Here is a 17085-nt window from a genome sequence, read left to right on the forward strand (position 1 = left end):
ATGGTATACCTCCAACGGACAAGTCTCAATGGAAAATTAATAAAGCTGTATACAGATGATAGAATCATGTCACAAATTAGTATAATGCTCTATCATGACACATAGAGCAAACATAAATGACATATTGATAAAGTACTAGATAATGTTGCATATATTCCGACTAAGGAAGCATTTACCTTGCAGTTAACAAAAAGAAATAATACATACCCAAGTACAAATGGCTCATTAGCATCTTAATCACAAAAATACTATATCACTAATGCAAGGAGCAACTAGGTTCCTTTGTATATCCCACATATCCCAAGCTAAGAAAAGCAAGCCTCGATTTGAGCTAAAAGAGGACCAGGTGGTGATCAAACAAATTGTATTTTTCTAAAGAGTAGTGATTTTGTGCCAGAGAATCCCAAGTAGTTTCCAAGGGACCTTCACTTTGCTTATTGCATCATTGTTTTAGCTCTTCTTATCTGTTTATATGCACAGTAGAACTAAGCTAAACCAATAAGCATGCTTCACATGCAGTGCATGCTATAAATGATGTCAATAGTTTTTTTTTTAAAAAAAATATGCTGGTGGTTAATTAAACACACGGCTCGACAAGAACACAAAGCGATAGTGGTTTCTAATACCTATATAACCACAACCATGGTAAAAAGTCAAATTTTGTTTAAGATATACTACTTCTATCCCAAAACAGGGATGCAACTCTAATTTTGTCCTAAATCAAACTATTAAGTTTGACTAAGTTTTATAAATATATCAGTACTTATCATACAAATAAGTACGATCAAATTCACTAGAGAATATATTTTCAAAACATGTATATTTTTTGTAATAAATGTTGATAACTGTTTTATATAAATTTAGTTAAATTTAAGATTGATTAACCTCAATCAAAACTAGAATTATATTCTTGGTCCGACGCAATTATGCAAGCGAGTATATTATTTTCAAAAACTATTGATTCCGGTGTCGGTGTCAAGGAAAAGAAAAAAAAATACTCGTATGGAAATGGAGAGAAGCAAAAGGTGGAGAAGATTCAACTACACATCTTTCAGGAAAAAAAAAAAGAAATCTTTCAAAAACGCGGTTCTGAAACCCGTATTTTGATTTTTGAGGTTAGACGAGGGTGCATCTCACAAAAATCATCCACTTCCTCACCTCCTCTGGGGGGCGTTTCTTCCAACGTCTCCTCTCCCGGCCGGCGAAGGAAGGAAGGAAGGAAGGAAAGGAGGCACGCCCCACGCGAAAGAAAGCTGACGCCGCCCACGCGCCCAGGAGGAGATAGAGCACCACCATCCGCGACCGACGCGTGATCAGATTCCAGCACCAATCCCCTCCTCCTCCCCAGCCCCCTCCCCGCGCTAAAATCTACACAGAAAGCCTCGCGAATCCGGCCTGATTCGATCTCGCGCTCGATCCCGGCCCGCCCACCGGGAGGTCCTCCACCCTCCCTCCCGCCAGATCTCAGCGTCGCTCGTTCGGTTTCGATTTGGTAGTGGAAGGGAGGGGAGGCGGGATGAGCGCGCGGATAAAGGAGATGGTGCGTGTGGCCACGGCGCGGCTGGGCGGTGAGCAGGCGGTGGGCGGTGGTGGCGGGGCTTCCTCCTCCTCGGGCTTCACGCGCAGGGAGTCCACGGCGCGGCTCGGCGGCGGGGGTACCAGCCTCCGGAGGCAGCCGCAGCCGATGGCCCCCACCGTGCGCACCGTCTACTGCAACGACCGCGAGGCCAACGCCCCTGTCGGGTACAAGGTACGCCGCGCTTGGCGCTTGCCCCCCCGCATTCTGACATTCGGTCTGGATCTCGGCGATGTTTCGTATCGTATGGTTGTGTTCGAGGTGGATCGTCTGGCGCGATAAGCTAGCTGGTTTCTACTTCGCCCTGGGCGTTTAGGATTTCGCTTCACCAGGATTGTGTTGCTGATCAGCTTCGAGTGCCCTGGGTGGATTGGAATTTTGCCTGCAGCTTATACAGTTGGTTTTGGGAGATGGGAATGACAGATGTTTGATGTGTTATCGCTGTAAGTGGTACCGCGCTATATTGCCAGGGAGCGGCGCAGTTTAGACCTCCACAGGATTGCCTGAAGACTCTTCATGCTTTCATTGTATCTTGTGGATCATACTGTGGCCTGGTAACTGTGGTTTAATGTCAGTGTGGAACACAAACACATGGGTTTGTTCTGAAACTTGTATTTGAATGGGTCCTATTGGTAGTATTTTCCCCTTCCCTTCCTATACAAACGTTGCAGCTGTAGTATATTAAGTGTATTTGCAAGAACTCTGTTGCATCACACTAATGACAGCCCCCCTTCAATTTTTGGTTTGTATCAGTTATTGATTATTATAGAGTTATTCGAAGCTGGCACCTCAACATAAAACTTTGTTTTGACCATGTTGGCGCTAAACTTTACTCCCTCCATTCCAAATTATAAGACATTTTGTCTTTTCTAGATACATAGTAAAATCAACATATCTAGAAAAGCCAAAATGTCTTATATTTTGGAATGGAGGGAATAGTTTGTTTGACTATGATGATTCGTCTGTTTTTTTTTCCCTTTTATGATATGATGCAATCTCCATGAAAGCTGTCAATTCTGCACAGTAAATTGGCAGGATATTACTTTTCCTTTTCACTGTTGCCATCTGATGTTAGTTCCGCTTTTGAAATTCTTTTGTATGCTTTATTCATATGTCTCAGGGAAATTCTGTGTCGACTACAAAGTACAACATCCTGACCTTCGTACCTAAAGGATTATTTGAGCAGGTATTAATACATTATTTTTTTTAATCACACATGTTATCAACCAAGCAAGTTCTTTAGATTCAGCATCTTTTATAGCAATTTTCCCTTCGTTTTTAATTGAAAGGCATTATTTGTGTATTATCAAATTTTCATATGTGCAATTGGTTGAATTTGCTTTGCTCCCCTTTTGTGTTCCCCAAATACTAATTTGTTTTGACAAGAAATGTGGACTTACACTTAATTGAATGAAACACCTATGTTCATGTGCCTTTTCTGCAAACTGATCTCCTAGAATTGTTCCTTTCCTGATCATGGTATCTCTTAATTGGCTTAATAACAGATTGATGATATGTCTGCTGGGTTCTCAAATGCCACAGTGCATTTAAAATGTGATTCTGTTGTCTTTGCATATTATGCATGCGCTGTTAAAATTGTACTATCTTGGTTTATTTTAGTGCACGTTGTGCTTTCAGCACTTTACGCTGCATTTTGTACGACTTCTCATATCTGGTAGCTTCTTCCTAGTTCACAGCTTTGGTAGATAAGGGGAAACAAACTTCATATCATAGACAGTTGTCATCACTGACTCAAATATGAGTGTTATCGTTCATGTTTCCCATGCCCAACCAATCACTCACTAATGCAACATAAATTTGAATGTTTTATCCTCACCAAATCATGCAACAGTATTGGACCAGAAGAACCTTTTGTAATTCATTTGTCTTTTGCTTTGACAGTTCAGGCGGGTTGCAAATCTTTACTTTCTCATGATCTCAATCTTGTCGACTACACCTATTAGGTCTCTCTCTCACTCATGTGCATCTTCCTAGTTTTGAGTCAACTCGTCATTCTTTGCTTTTTGCCAGCCTTAATTTTAACTTTGCACTTGTGCTTACAGTCCAGTTCATCCTGTCACTAATGTTGTTCCCCTAAGTATTGTGCTTCTGGTGTCTCTCATCAAGGAAGCTTTTGAGGATTGGGTTAGTATTGCTATTCACTATTTTGTTCTGCCATGCTTAAGTTAAGAGACCTGATGTTGCTCCTTTTCCTTTTCTGCCCTTTGTACAGAAGCGTTTCCAGAATGATATGTCAATTAACAATGCACATATCGATGTATTGCAAGGTCAATGTTGGGAAAGTACTCCATGGAAACGACTGCAGGTTGGAGATATTGTGAGGGTAATGTCTTAAATGCATATTTAGTATCTTGTGAGTTAATCAACATATTCCATACTGAAAGTAATTGTCTTGATCTGTTTGTTGTGTAATATTGAGGTTTAATGGCATAAAAAACTAATAGTGATGACACTTCTTTAGAGCAGATCAAGCAAGATGGTTATTTCCCTGCTGACTTGCTCTTCCTATCAAGTACAAACCCTGATGGTGTCTGCTACATAGAGGTCCTTATTCATTTATACTTTTTATTCATTTATTGGCTCAATTTGAAACTGAAGCCCTAATAAATGTGCTTTGGGGAAAATATTCATTGATTTTGGATGAAAAAATAATTGCAGACAGCAAATCTTGATGGGGAAACAAATCTGAAAATAAGGAAGGCTTTGGAGAAGACTTGGGACTATGTACTTCCTGAAAAGGCTTCTGAGTTCAAAGGTTTTGTGCCTCTTATTTTCTGGTTAAGGAAGATGTGTCTTTTTTGCTTAACTCCACATTGGTTTGTCCTGTTTTATGTGCCTTGGAATTCTTCATATTTGAATTAGATAAATGGCTTACAGGTGAAGTGCAGTGCGAACAACCAAACAATTCCCTTTACACGTTTACTGGCAATCTTATCATGGACAAACAGACTATACCTCTGTCACCGAACCAGTTACTCCTAAGGGTAAGATTTGTTTTCCAATCGTTTTCTTTCTTCTATGATTAGCCTTATTGTTTTTTTCCTTGTCCCTAGACAAGCAACATCTTTGGAGTTCCCTAGATTGGCCATATGTCAGTGTCTGCTCTATATCCTTCATGAAATGCTTCTAACAATGATTTGTAGAACTGGGATAGCTTCTGTAGATTAGCCTTTCCTCACTTTTAACAATTTTATACTTTTTTTCCTAGTTTTATAGATGGCCAAGCAGGGGCATGGCACAGCCTGGCCTGGCCCTGCTTAGGCATGGCATGGCAAGGCATGATTAGCTAGCCATGCCATGCCGTGCCAGCACACGAGCTCCCCCGGTGGCCCAGGCATGGCACTGCAGCGGCTTAGTCGTGCCGTGCCGTGCCGGCCCAACGAGCCTGGCGAACTCCCAAACACAAATCTATCAGAAGTTTAGAGACCAGAGATTAACAACGGCAGCAACATCTTTACACCCAATCATCCATACGGGCACAAATCCATATATACACAAATCAATCCAAGTCCATCTGCTGAGCCACCATGCCTCTGGTGGAGTATTTGAGTGTTGCATGAGGTGGCCGTCACAACTCACCTGGTCAACACTGGCAGTAGATGAGAAAGGACAGAGGAGAGCAGTGCCACAGCGCTGACCACCTCGTCTGAGTTTAACCGTTACTCCTACACAAACAGTGGACGGGTGGAGAAGGGAGCTGCGCTGGTCTTGAAGGGGAGAACCGGAGAAGGGAGGGGAGGGGAGCAGCACTGGAGTTGCTGCGTTGGAGGGGAGAGAGGAGAGTATGGGAGGGGTGGTGGAGGGGAGGGCTGGAGTGGAGCGCGACACAGCAGGAAAGGAGAGTGCGGTGAGTGGCTAGGTTTGGGGTGCAATTTATATGTGGGGCCGGGATGGTGATGGCTTAGGATGGCCCATTAATGGGGCCGCCTACGAATCATGCCATGCTTGGGCTGGCACTATGGGCCGATGGTGTGGCCCAGGCACGACACTAGCCATTTGTCCGTGCTGGCACGGGCACGGATGGCACTGGGCCATGCCGTGTTTAATCAGGCCGTTCCCTGTGCTGCCTGTTAGATCTGCCCCCTCTTGGCGTCTTACCTAGTTTTGCTTGAATGATGAATAGTTGATGGTGGGGAAGGTATTTGTAGGGTTCATGATAGAAGATTTGTACCATGCTGTATGTTAAAAATATATACTATACTAAAAACCGATACCAATTGAAAAATAGTGACCTTGTAACCATAGTTTGTGGGGATGGTAAAGCATCTCCTCTGGTCTTTGTTAGAGGGTGCTTAGGTTTAGTTTATTTGCCGTGATAAGAGAAGGTACCTATACGGCTATACCTGATATTTGGTGCCTTTGGCTAAGAGAACATCCTTTTAGTTCTTCAGTGAAATTTGAGTTCATCTTTGAACCCATGACAAGATACATGCATTTGGATATTTCAAGTCCAGGATAGATCTGTGGTTAAGAGTCACACTCTCCTTTCTAGTCACCATCCTGCAATACAACATTTGAAATGCTTAAAGTATTTGTTTTTCTCTTTCTATCCTTTGCTTCATCAGATTGATTTGTTATTTGTGTGGTTGTGCCCCCTCGGTCTACTCTTTTCATGCACCAGAGAACTTTAATTTTGCTCTGTGCTTGAGTGAACATTGACTTATCATTGCCTTCTTGCTACAGGGATGCAGCCTTCGTAATACAGAATACATTGTTGGCGTTGTCATATTCACTGGGCACGAGACAAAAGTATGGGCATCTTTCTATTCCCTATCTATTCGATGTGGAAATTTGAAGTTTTGATTTTCTTCAAGTTTCAAAATTTACGCCTGTAGTAAACTGTTGCAGGTTATGATGAATTCCATGAATGTTCCCTCCAAAAGAAGTACATTGGAAAAAAAGCTAGACAAGCTTATCCTTGCTCTTTTTGCAACCCTCTTCACAATGTGTGTTATTGGTGCCATTGGAAGGTTAGTTCTTTTACAATCTCTGTCTTTATGTACCTACTTTATATGTCAAAACAAATCTCTGCTTCATTTATGAATGTCATTGTCATTTATTGTCCTAGAATATGTGTAGTCAAACTTTTTTGACTTTTAAGAACATAAACTGACAATTATATTTATCACAAACAATATTTTCACATTTTTTAAGTTCTTAAACTTGACAAAAATATTACAGTAAATTGGCGACCGAGGCAGATGGAGATGGGAGGGACCATAATCACAAAAAACCTGGGTCGGTCAGGTCTACAATCCACACTAGTGTAGGCATCTCTTTGGAACGTTGAATTCCGGATCCGGTTCGTGACCCCAAGACTCCAGCTTGACCTATTTTACCCTCCACGAACTCATCTAGGCACGCTATGCACAAGCAACAGCCGTTTCTCGCCTCTTTGGTCTCTCTCCTCCCATGGTACACTGCCTCTGTCACTAGAAGCCACCACTACTACGTTCAAACCTTTGTTGCAGTGCCTACTCCGTTGCCCCCAAAGAGCTGGACCACCTTGGGCCAGCTCTGCTGTAACTTCCGTCACTATGTTCAAACCTTTGTTGCAGTGCCTACTCTGTTGCCCCCAAAGAGCTGCGCCACCTTGGGCCAGCTCTGCTGTAAGTTCCCTCCTTCCTCCCTTCAGCCCTTCTCTCACATGGGAGTCTTGATTTGGAGCTTGTGACCCTGCAGCAACAGGACAGCGGCCCAGTTTGGTCCCGACTCTCGAATTGGGACGATGATCCAGGGTTGCGGAATGTGGCATCATCCCTGTTGGGACTTGGGAGAGACATACATGCTCATAGGCTAGCTGTTAAATTTAAATTCCTTTGTAACATCAAAATGAAATTATTTTATCTAATAAAGCATTATGCAGTTATAGTTGTCTTTACATAGAATTTGTTCTTGGTTATTAAAGCTATTTTTGTACTAGTACTGATGGACCAATTTTTCCTTTTTTTAACAGTGGTGTGTTTATTAATGAAAAATACTTTTATCTTGGATTGCGTGGGCATGTTGAGGACCAGTTCAATCCCAAAAACAGATTTGTGGTATATACCGTTTTAGACAATTTTAGTTGTATCTAAATTCATACATGTAGCTCTAAAACACTATTTCTTCCACAGGTGACCATTTTAACCATGTTTACTCTAATAACTCTATACTCAACAATCATCCCCATTTCGCTTTATGTGTCCATTGAGGTATTTTGTTCAACTTGTTATTTATTTAGAATGACCTAACCTATGCTTGGACTATCAGAGCTTATGTTTCCTTTGGCTGCCAGATGATCAAATTCATACAGTGCACACAATTCATTAATAACGATCTTCATATGTACCATGCTGAGAGTAACACCCCTGCTTTGGCACGGACTTCTAATCTTAATGAGGAGCTTGGACAGGTAATATCTTCCTTTTGCCCCTTATCCTGTTTTAAATTTAAATAAAACTCCTATTTGGTCACTCAATTAGGACTATGGGACTATCTGATCAAGCTACATGGTTGTGTTTGTATTGGCGTAGATTACATCTTTCTCGCATGATTCATTCGACAAGTTAGATAATTTGCACCATTTGTGGAGAAGGAAGGGGTTCGGGGGTGGGGGGAGGAGTGTTGTTGCCCACTGAGCATAAATATGGAGATGTCTTTTGGCTTCTTTCCGTCCATATTTTTTTTTGAAACAATGGCAGGAGCTCTGCTGGTCCAATTAAGACGAAAGAATTTATGTACAAGAAAGGTTAGCTCAACGAGATGCCAAAAGGAGGCATCCGAGGGGCTAACCAACCCACGCGACGTGGTTGAGCACAAACACGACACACTGCGATGGGTCATTGTTGCCTAGCATGGAAACAAAGCTGCCAGCAGCTCTGAGCCTCTGACTTCCCATGGCAGGCCACCCACGAGCCACCAGTCGACGGGTCACCGCTGCAATGGCCATCGAGGAAGGGGGCAGGCGGAGGAGAAGAAGAAACCCTGTGCCCCTGTTGCCGTCCCTTGCCCCTGCACAGGCACTGACCGGCACCACCCGCACCGGCAGTATCCGGTTGGATCCACATGGGCGGCAGCGGTCCTAGCTGCGGGAGGGCCGGATCCAGTGGGAGGGGTGCTGGAGCCACTGCTAGAATTTCAGGCAGAGCGCCCCCTCCGGATCCCTCTGCTGTGCGCCATTCCTGCCGCCCCAGCTGCTGAGCGACGCGCCCCCTCCGGCAGCCTCTGTGCGCCACTCCCGCCGCGCCTAGCCGTGGTGCCATCCTGGCCGCCGAGTTCCGTCCCTGCAAGGAGGTGCTTGTGACCCTCCTGGACGAGAACCTTGCCGCTGCCGTCCTAGGGGGCTGCACGGGCCTCCCGTCCCGGCAGTTCCCTCCGGTGGCGGCGAGGGAAGGGAAGGTGGTGGTTGACGGCGGCGACGGCTAGGGTTTGCTTGCTGCCCGAGCCGCCTGTGTGGGTGGGCGATGCGGGGGCACTCTTTCTGTCTATATCATGGGGATATTCCATATAATCTGTACATTTTAACTGAATGCTTGGGATCTTGGTGTTAGATTTTGATGATTGTTGATATGAGATATAAATATTTTGTACATTTCGCCTTACTTTAGTTCTAACTCATCATCAACATTATGGTTCAGGTTGAATATATATTTTCTGACAAAACTGGAACACTTACAAGAAACCTGATGGAATTCTTTAAATGCTCAATTGGTGGAGAAATGTATGGAACTGGCATCACAGAGATTGAGAAAGGAGGAGCAGAGCGGGCTGGAATTAAAATCGATGACGATGAGGTGCAATGTTTATTGTTGTTGAAGTCCATAAATCGTATCATCATGTCTGCAAATCTAACAATGTTTACATTTCTTTATTTACTTTCATAGGGTAAAAGGTCTGCCAATGCGGTCCATGAAAAAGGATTCAATTTTGATGATGCTAGAATCATGCGCGGTGCATGGAGAAATGAACCTAATCCTGAGGCTTGCAAGGTTGGTGTTTGGAGATTTTTTAAAATAAGTTTGGAGTCTTCTGCATGAAAAGTCATTATTCGTCTCTTGTTAACTCAGATATGATGATATAAAATTCTAGTTTGTTCTGAAAACCAACCTTTTGTTTTTCTGATGTTATTTTTAGGAATTCTTTAGATGCCTTGCAATCTGTCATACAGTTCTTCCAGAGGGTGAGGAGACTCCGGAAAAGATAAGTTACCAGGCTGCCTCACCTGATGAGGCTGCACTTGTGGCTGCTGCTAAGAATTTTGGCTTCTTCTTTTATAGGTAATTATATTCCTGCAAATAGTCTTAGATTCCTCAGACATTTCCATTCTTCTATGTAATATCCAAACAGTCAACATTTTCTGAAAAAACCCTTCACTGTCTTAAATGCACTACACATGAAAATACCCATGTTTTGCTCATACGGCTATCTAATTGGGAAAATTGGCTCCACATCAGCATCATTGTGAACAAAGCTTTAGTCCCAAACAAGTTGGTGTATGCGTACGCTAGTGTCATGTATATGAGCCTGTGGAGTGTGCTACCAAACTGGACAGGTGTAAGTGTAAGCCATTGCAGGGGTACGCAATAAGAGAAACTGAACAACCGCTGGTCAGGGGCATCAAAGAGCAGAATGGAAAGCTTCAGAGTCATCTTCGGTTCTCCTTTATGCTGCCTCTCAACCCTAATTCTGATCTCTGATCTGATTCTACTGCCTGTTCTCACCTTCTCCGGTTCTCCTTTGTGCTGCCTCTCACCCCCAATTCTGATCTCTGATCTGATTCTACTGCCTGTTCTCACCTTCTCTGGTTCTCCTTTATGCTGCCTCTCACCCCCAATTCTGATCTCTGATCTGATTCTACTTCCTGTTCTCTTTTTTCTCAAACAAGCAGGAGAGCTGCATATCTTTGTATTGAGAGGAAAGTCTCATGCATTTTTCGAGAAAAAAAATTAAGAGAGGAAAAAGAGGGGAAATAATCCCATACAAGACAAGACAACCCTCTTAACCCAGCTAGGAGATAAGAGAAGGATGCAAACATTACACCTCAGAAACCACATGTGCCCTGAACCCGACCATATAATCACTTCTGGAGCTTTCAGGCTCAAGCCAAACACCACAGTCTCATCTCTTCTTTGAAGGAGTGCTAGGCTGTCTGCAGGAAGGGAGAAGCTTCATCAGTTTCACAACTGTTCCTGTGGTTCGACAGTATCCCAGTGCCAAGTAGGATAGTACTGTTACATCCTTTTCTTTTGGCCTTCCCAATCTTTTTACTTGCTTTTATCACTAGTCTGCAAAGCACTTGTCATGTCGATGAGGCACTGATGCACTATATGCTCCAGCCCACGAAGGCTGAACAGATTGAGTCAGAACTGACAAGCAAAGACAATTTGTGAGGATACGCTCCACTGTCTCCAATTATCAGGATGTGCAGTCCCCCTTTTTGCTAAATGACCAGTCATCAAACACTTGTTTCTAATAGCAAGCCATAGAAGACCTTGCATTCAGAAGGGTCCCATGATTGCCTTGCTGTAAAGTCAACCAGTAAGTGGAGGGAATTGCCTTGCTGTAAAGTCAACAAGGCTGCCATAATATCAGGTTTAGTTACTGAGCAGCAACCCTTGTAAAATCTGTCAGTATACCTGTCAGGCCCAGGAGCTTGATCAGATGGTAAACTGCATATAGTCGCCCATACGGCCATACTTCATCTTCACTATAAGGCGCATCTAAAACTGACAGGTCCTATCTTTCTGGATGAAAATACTGAAGGTTCACAGTTGTATTCCTAGGCAAGTGTACATGACGGCTAGAGATAAAACCCAACAATAGCCTCACGAACAAAAAAAAAAGTAATGATATAACAATGACATGTCGTAGTGATATTAGAAATTTGGAGTAAGATACGTGTACCACTGCCCCATTGTGAACATTTCCCATAACTAGGTCTATTTATATCTTTCAGGTTTATGTTTCTACTGGAGTTGTTCCTTTATTTCTGAAGTTGCAAAAAGAATAACCAATTTTCAGATATTAGTGAATGGTATTGTTTTGAGGGTCACATTGTGCTTGTTTTGTAGGCGTACACCCACAACAGTTATGGTTCGTGAGTCACATGTTGAAAGGATGGGGAGTATACAAGATGTTCCATATGAAATTCTGAATGTTCTGGAATTCAACAGGTGAGTTCATTTGTTGTCTCTGTAGTGTAAATTCAATGAGATGAAATTATTGTTTTGTTGTTTATGTTTTATTATTGTACTAACAGTACGAGAAAGCGACAATCGGTGGTTTGTCGTTTCCCAAATGGAAGATTAGTTCTCTATTGCAAGGTAATACAAGGAAGACGACCTTGGTTTGACTTCTGTTATGTTCATCGCACTAGCTGACATAATCTTTGTGTAAATAGGGTGCTGATAATGTCGTATATGAACGATTGGCTGATGGAAATCATGATATGAAAAAGATCAGCAGAGAGCATCTAGAGCAATTTGGTTCTGCTGGCTTGCGTACACTTTGTCTTGCCTATCGGGATCTTAGCAGGGAGCAATACGAAAGCTGGAACGAGAAGTTTGTACAAGCAAAGTCATCTTTACGAGATCGTGATAAGAAGCTCGATGAGGTTAATGGGTTACCATCTTTTGGTTATTGCTATGACGATTGGCATGAATTCTGACAATGTATTTGCTTGAACGTGGTCCTTTCTGTTAGAACTTATGCTACTGGATCTATAATTTGTTTTGTACCACGTCTTCACTTGCTTGGATGGTTTCTTATTTAAGCAGGTGCACCTCATGCATTGTTAGAAGGAAGCATGACTCAGTAGCATGAAACATTTCTAGCTCTAGACATTGTTATTAATTTTTTCCCTGAAAAGTTTATTTGTGATATTCATTAGCGCTTTGCTATTGTGCACTCTGTAACATATTAGAGTTTTCTTACTTTGTATATTAGTGAGATTTATCTGGGCATTCCTTTTATAACAAAGCTACATGGGACGTGCTGCCTGTGAAAGCAGCCATGTGCAATTATTGCAGTTTTGTCTAGTTTGTTGTCATTTGCTGCAATACGAATGCTAAGTGGTTTGAACATCCTGTAATGGTGACCTCAGTTAGATATTAAAGAATATTTTAAAATAAACCACAGTAGTTATATCAAAATCATTTTGGTGAACACGTTACTGTTATGGGAGTGATGATATCTGAGTGTTAATCTGTTCATTTCCTATTTTAGAATATACCTTTTTCATTGGTTTATATGTGAATTTTATCATGCAAATCACTGACTATCTGCATTCTATAAAGAATATGTGATCCTTCAAGTTGAAGCTAAATTATTCTGCTATTGCTGGCAACATTGTGATTGGATTTTCCTTCTTTACCCTGTAGGTGGCTGAATTGATTGAAAAAGACCTTGTATTAGTTGGGTGCACAGCTATAGAGGACAAACTGCAAGAAGGGGTGCCAACCTGCATTGAAACTCTCTCTGCAGCTGGCATAAAAATTTGGGTGTTAACTGGAGATAAGATGGAAACAGCGATTAACATTGCATATGGTGAAGCTTCCATCTATTCTTGATTAGTTTTTGGCTTGCTCTTCTCCTTAAACTATTCTTTCTGTCAGTTTTGGATTCTGGGTGTTCTTTTCCTGATCTCTCTTTCATCTAACATATACAGCATGCAGCTTGGTAAACAATGACACAAAACAGTTCATCATTAGTTCAGAGACAGACGCTATTAGGGAGGCTGAAGACCGGGTAAGCTGCACATACTGCACTTTGGACAACATATATAATGCTTTTAGCTGGTTTATTTCTTTTGCTAAAGGTTTCTCCTGTAAAATTCAAAAAATTAAATAATGGGATAAATTAACTGCAAAAAGTTCTTTTGGTACCTGACTACTTGTGCTGCTGTGGTATTATGCATTTATGGGTGTCTGTTCACATGGCATATTAACCATGATTTTGACTCGTGTTTCTGGAAATTTTAATTTTAAGGCCTCCCAGTAATGCTCTTTTTTTGTGGAATACATATAAGAAAGTAGTCTTCTTTATTTAGTTGTTATGGACAGTGTTGTTTATTGCTTTAGTGCTTTGGCCTCTCTATTTCTTTGACGTTGTTTTCTTTTACATATCTTATTATACTTATTTTCTTACATAATCAGTTGTATGATTGTTTCCTGTTAGTATGATCAACTTGTGACCAGTAGTTTGTACTTTTGGGGGATATTATGAGTTTGTACTTATATTTTTCTGCTACCATTGGGTTTTTTTATATGGTGGCATGCATTATATTTTCATAGTTATGTGTGGACTGTTCTTCCTTAGTGCTTGGGTTGATTTCTCCCAAGTTTTTGTTGGTGCTCTTTGTCTCTCTGCCTGTACTAGACTAGTTTATTTGGCCTTGGGTCTCAGTCACAGGTCATGTTAGTTGTGGAAGGCTAGTTGCTCTGGTCTAGTGTTCCCTTGGGGAGGGGGATTCTTCTCCCTCCTTTGTACTTTTTTTTTGTTCTCAATGAAATGATGCACAACTCTTGTGTGTTCGAGAAAGAGAAAAGAAGCGCCTCATTATATTTTCATAGTTGTCCTTAATGCTTAAGCCTCACTATATTGTTGATGGTTATCTTGGATGTATCTCGTGCCTACACATGCCATACATAACCTGTCCTTTCAGGGTGACCCTGTGGAAATTGCACGTGTTATTAAAGATTCAGTAAAACAGAGTCTGAAAAGCTTTCATGAGGAAGCCCAACATTCTTTAACTAGCACCCCTGAAAGGAAGTTGGCTCTCATTATTGATGGTAGATGCCTGATGTATGCACTGGACCCAACTCTTCGTGTTGATCTTCTTGGATTGAGTCTAAGTTGCCACTCAGTTGTATGCTGCCGAGTTTCTCCGCTGCAGAAGGCACAGGTAAATAACATTTCTTGAAGTACGACTTTCCTCTTACTGAAGAATTAACATTTAACAATATGGCATTTTGTTGGGAACAAACCCACACACAGAGGCCATAAACGGAATATTTTTTTTACTAGACTAGATATATTACTAATCAATATACATTATACAATGGATGCTTTAACTACTTTGGTTGGTTTTTACTCTTTAGCATCCTGTTTACACTCATGTACTTCTGAGTTCTGAGTTGCATTTTCTGATGTGTGATCGTTCTGTTATCAGCTGTCATTAGGGTCTTTAGTTTGAGGTATCAGCTAATCTTGTATAGGGTGGTGCACCATGGTTCTGTTGTGATACCAGTTCTCATGTGCACCATGGATATGTACATACTTGGGATGAGGTGTTGATTGGTTAGGCCATTCCATTCCTCAAACCAAACCAGTAGGAAGAGAGGACTGGTGGGTCCATTCTCAAAGCAAACATGGCAGTAGTCTCTGATTGATTGTATGGTTTCTCTAGCATGTTAGAGTTACGTGAAAATTTAAAAATACTGACATTTAATGTGTATAATATGTAGGTTACAAGCTTAGTTAGGAAGGGTGCTCAGAAAATAACTCTCAGCATTGGCGACGGTGCTAATGATGTGAGTATGATTCAAGCTGCTCATGTTGGGATTGGCATCAGTGGCCAAGAAGGAATGCAAGCTGTTATGGCTAGTGACTTTGCCATTGCACAGTTTCGTTTTCTTACTGATTTGCTTCTTGTACATGGACGGTGGTCTTACTTGAGACTCTGTAAGGTATGGCTATAATTGCTCACCTTTAACTCTGCATATATTTCAATGTACTGAGTATGAGATGTTCTGTTGCAGGTTATCACATACTTCTTCTACAAGAATCTGACATTTACACTAACTCAGTTCTGGTTCACTTTCCAAACTGGCTTTTCTGGTCAGCGGTTTTATGATGACTGGTTTCAGTCTCTATATAATGTTATTTTCACGGCACTACCTGTAATTATAGTTGGATTGTTTGATAAGGTATGATTATACTTACTTGTTTATGGAGTTATGTCTCCTGCATTGCACTAAACTGACTCCTTTCAGGATGTTAGTGCGTCACTGTCAAAAAAATACCCACAGCTTTACAAGGAGGGAATCAGGAATTCATTCTTCACGTGGAGAGTGATTGCTGTGTGGGGCTTCTTTGCCTTCTATCAGTCAATAGTGTTCTTCTACTTCACTGCAGCTGCAAGTCGGCATGGTCACGGTTCATCTGGCAAGATTCTTGGCCTATGGGATGTTAGCACTATGGCCTTTACTTGTGTCGTGGTGACTGTGAATCTCCGCCTTCTCATGGCATGCAACTCTATAACAAGGTGGCATTACATAAGTGTGGCGGGCAGTATAGTGGCCTGGTTTATGTTTATTTTCATATACTCTGCAATAATGACGTCATTTGACAGACAGGTAAACTTGTTTACTGATCTGATCTGAATAATCTATTGTTCCTGTGGTGGCTTTCTTGCTTCCTCACACGATTTATTGCTTTTGCAGGAAAATGTGTATTTTGTGATTTATGTTCTAATGAGCACCTTTTTCTTCTATCTGACAATCTTGCTTGTTCCGATCATCGCCCTGTTTGGTGATTTCCTATATTTATCGTAAGATACCTGATTCCTTTGAAATTATGACAAGTTCAGCTTTTTACTTGACCATGTCAACCATCTCTGATCCTGTTTTGTTGTCTCAGGATTCAAAGGTGGCTATTCCCTTACGACTACCAAATAATCCAGGAGCAGCACAAGGATGAGCCCCACGAGTACAGCAGGGTGCAGCTACCAGAGACCAGCCACCTAAGCCCAGAGGAAGCGAGAAGCTACATGATCTCGATGCTCCCTCGGGAGTCATCAAAGCACACTGGCTTTGCCTTTGACTCCCCAGGATACGAGTCGTTCTTCGCCTCGCAGCAAGGCGTCGGCGTGCCACACAAGCCGTGGGATGTAGCCCGGAGAGCGAGCATGAAGCAACAACGAGCAGGAAAATCCTAATCGCTCGAAAACCCCTCCCCTGTGTAAAGTTTTGTATATCTGGTTTCTTGATCGCAGTCGCAGACCACAGGAGTTTGTAAAGGTAGGCCCTGTAGCCCTTTTTCGTGTTTGTCAGTGGTTCACCCATATGTTGTTTTGGGATGAAAAGTAGGCATCGGTCCATTTTGGCTGTTAAAGAATCGTGTAGGAATACTTGGTAGATACGTATAAACCAAGGTGGTATTGGAAAGGCAGTTAGGAAAGTTATTTCTGGCGTTCATTGCGTGGTGCATACAGCTTTTCAACTTTTAGAGTTGATTGGGTGGCGCATGCAACTTAAAACCTGTTATTATTGGAGGCCTGTGCATTGATCATAGCCCATCTTATTCTAATATATATAAGAACTTCACATCCTGCTCCTATACCTTGTGTAGAGCAGCTTTTGACCTTTTGTTCGGTTGGTGGCGGGGTATGGCAACTATCCTCCCTGAGTATTTCGGAGATTGCCTTGTGTATACGATGCACTATCTTACTGGACTCTTGGTTTGGGCCTTGTTTAGTTCCTTTTTTTTTAATTTTGACATTATAGCAC

General features: G+C 42.0%; 1 protein-coding gene across 2 annotated transcripts; it reads left to right on the forward strand.

Moving 5' to 3' along the window:
* On the forward strand, positions 1160 to 16937 carry LOC8064926 (phospholipid-transporting ATPase 3). Of its 2 annotated transcripts, none has more exons than XM_021461468.1 (27): positions 1160 to 1750; positions 2697 to 2762; positions 3479 to 3540; positions 3640 to 3721; positions 3810 to 3920; positions 4064 to 4141; positions 4256 to 4352; positions 4475 to 4581; positions 6281 to 6346; positions 6446 to 6567; positions 7554 to 7638; positions 7714 to 7791; positions 7875 to 7991; positions 9217 to 9372; positions 9463 to 9567; positions 9713 to 9855; positions 11650 to 11751; positions 11838 to 11901; positions 11979 to 12191; positions 12958 to 13123; positions 13245 to 13324; positions 14241 to 14480; positions 15043 to 15264; positions 15337 to 15504; positions 15571 to 15933; positions 16021 to 16127; positions 16217 to 16937. In XM_021461468.1, exons 1-27 carry the CDS (start codon positions 1517 to 1519, stop codon positions 16512 to 16514), a joined length of 3732 nt encoding a protein of 1243 aa, XP_021317143.1. In that variant the 5' UTR covers positions 1160 to 1516; the 3' UTR covers positions 16515 to 16937. The 2 variants fall into 2 exon arrangements, with proteins under 2 accessions (XP_021317143.1, XP_021317147.1); XM_021461472.1 differs by having other exon boundaries at positions 1691 to 1750; positions 3484 to 3540.

The sequence above is a fragment of the Sorghum bicolor genome, chromosome 1 (genome assembly GCF_000003195.3).
Source record: "Sorghum bicolor cultivar BTx623 chromosome 1, Sorghum_bicolor_NCBIv3, whole genome shotgun sequence".
NCBI lineage: Eukaryota > Viridiplantae > Streptophyta > Magnoliopsida > Poales > Poaceae > Sorghum > Sorghum bicolor.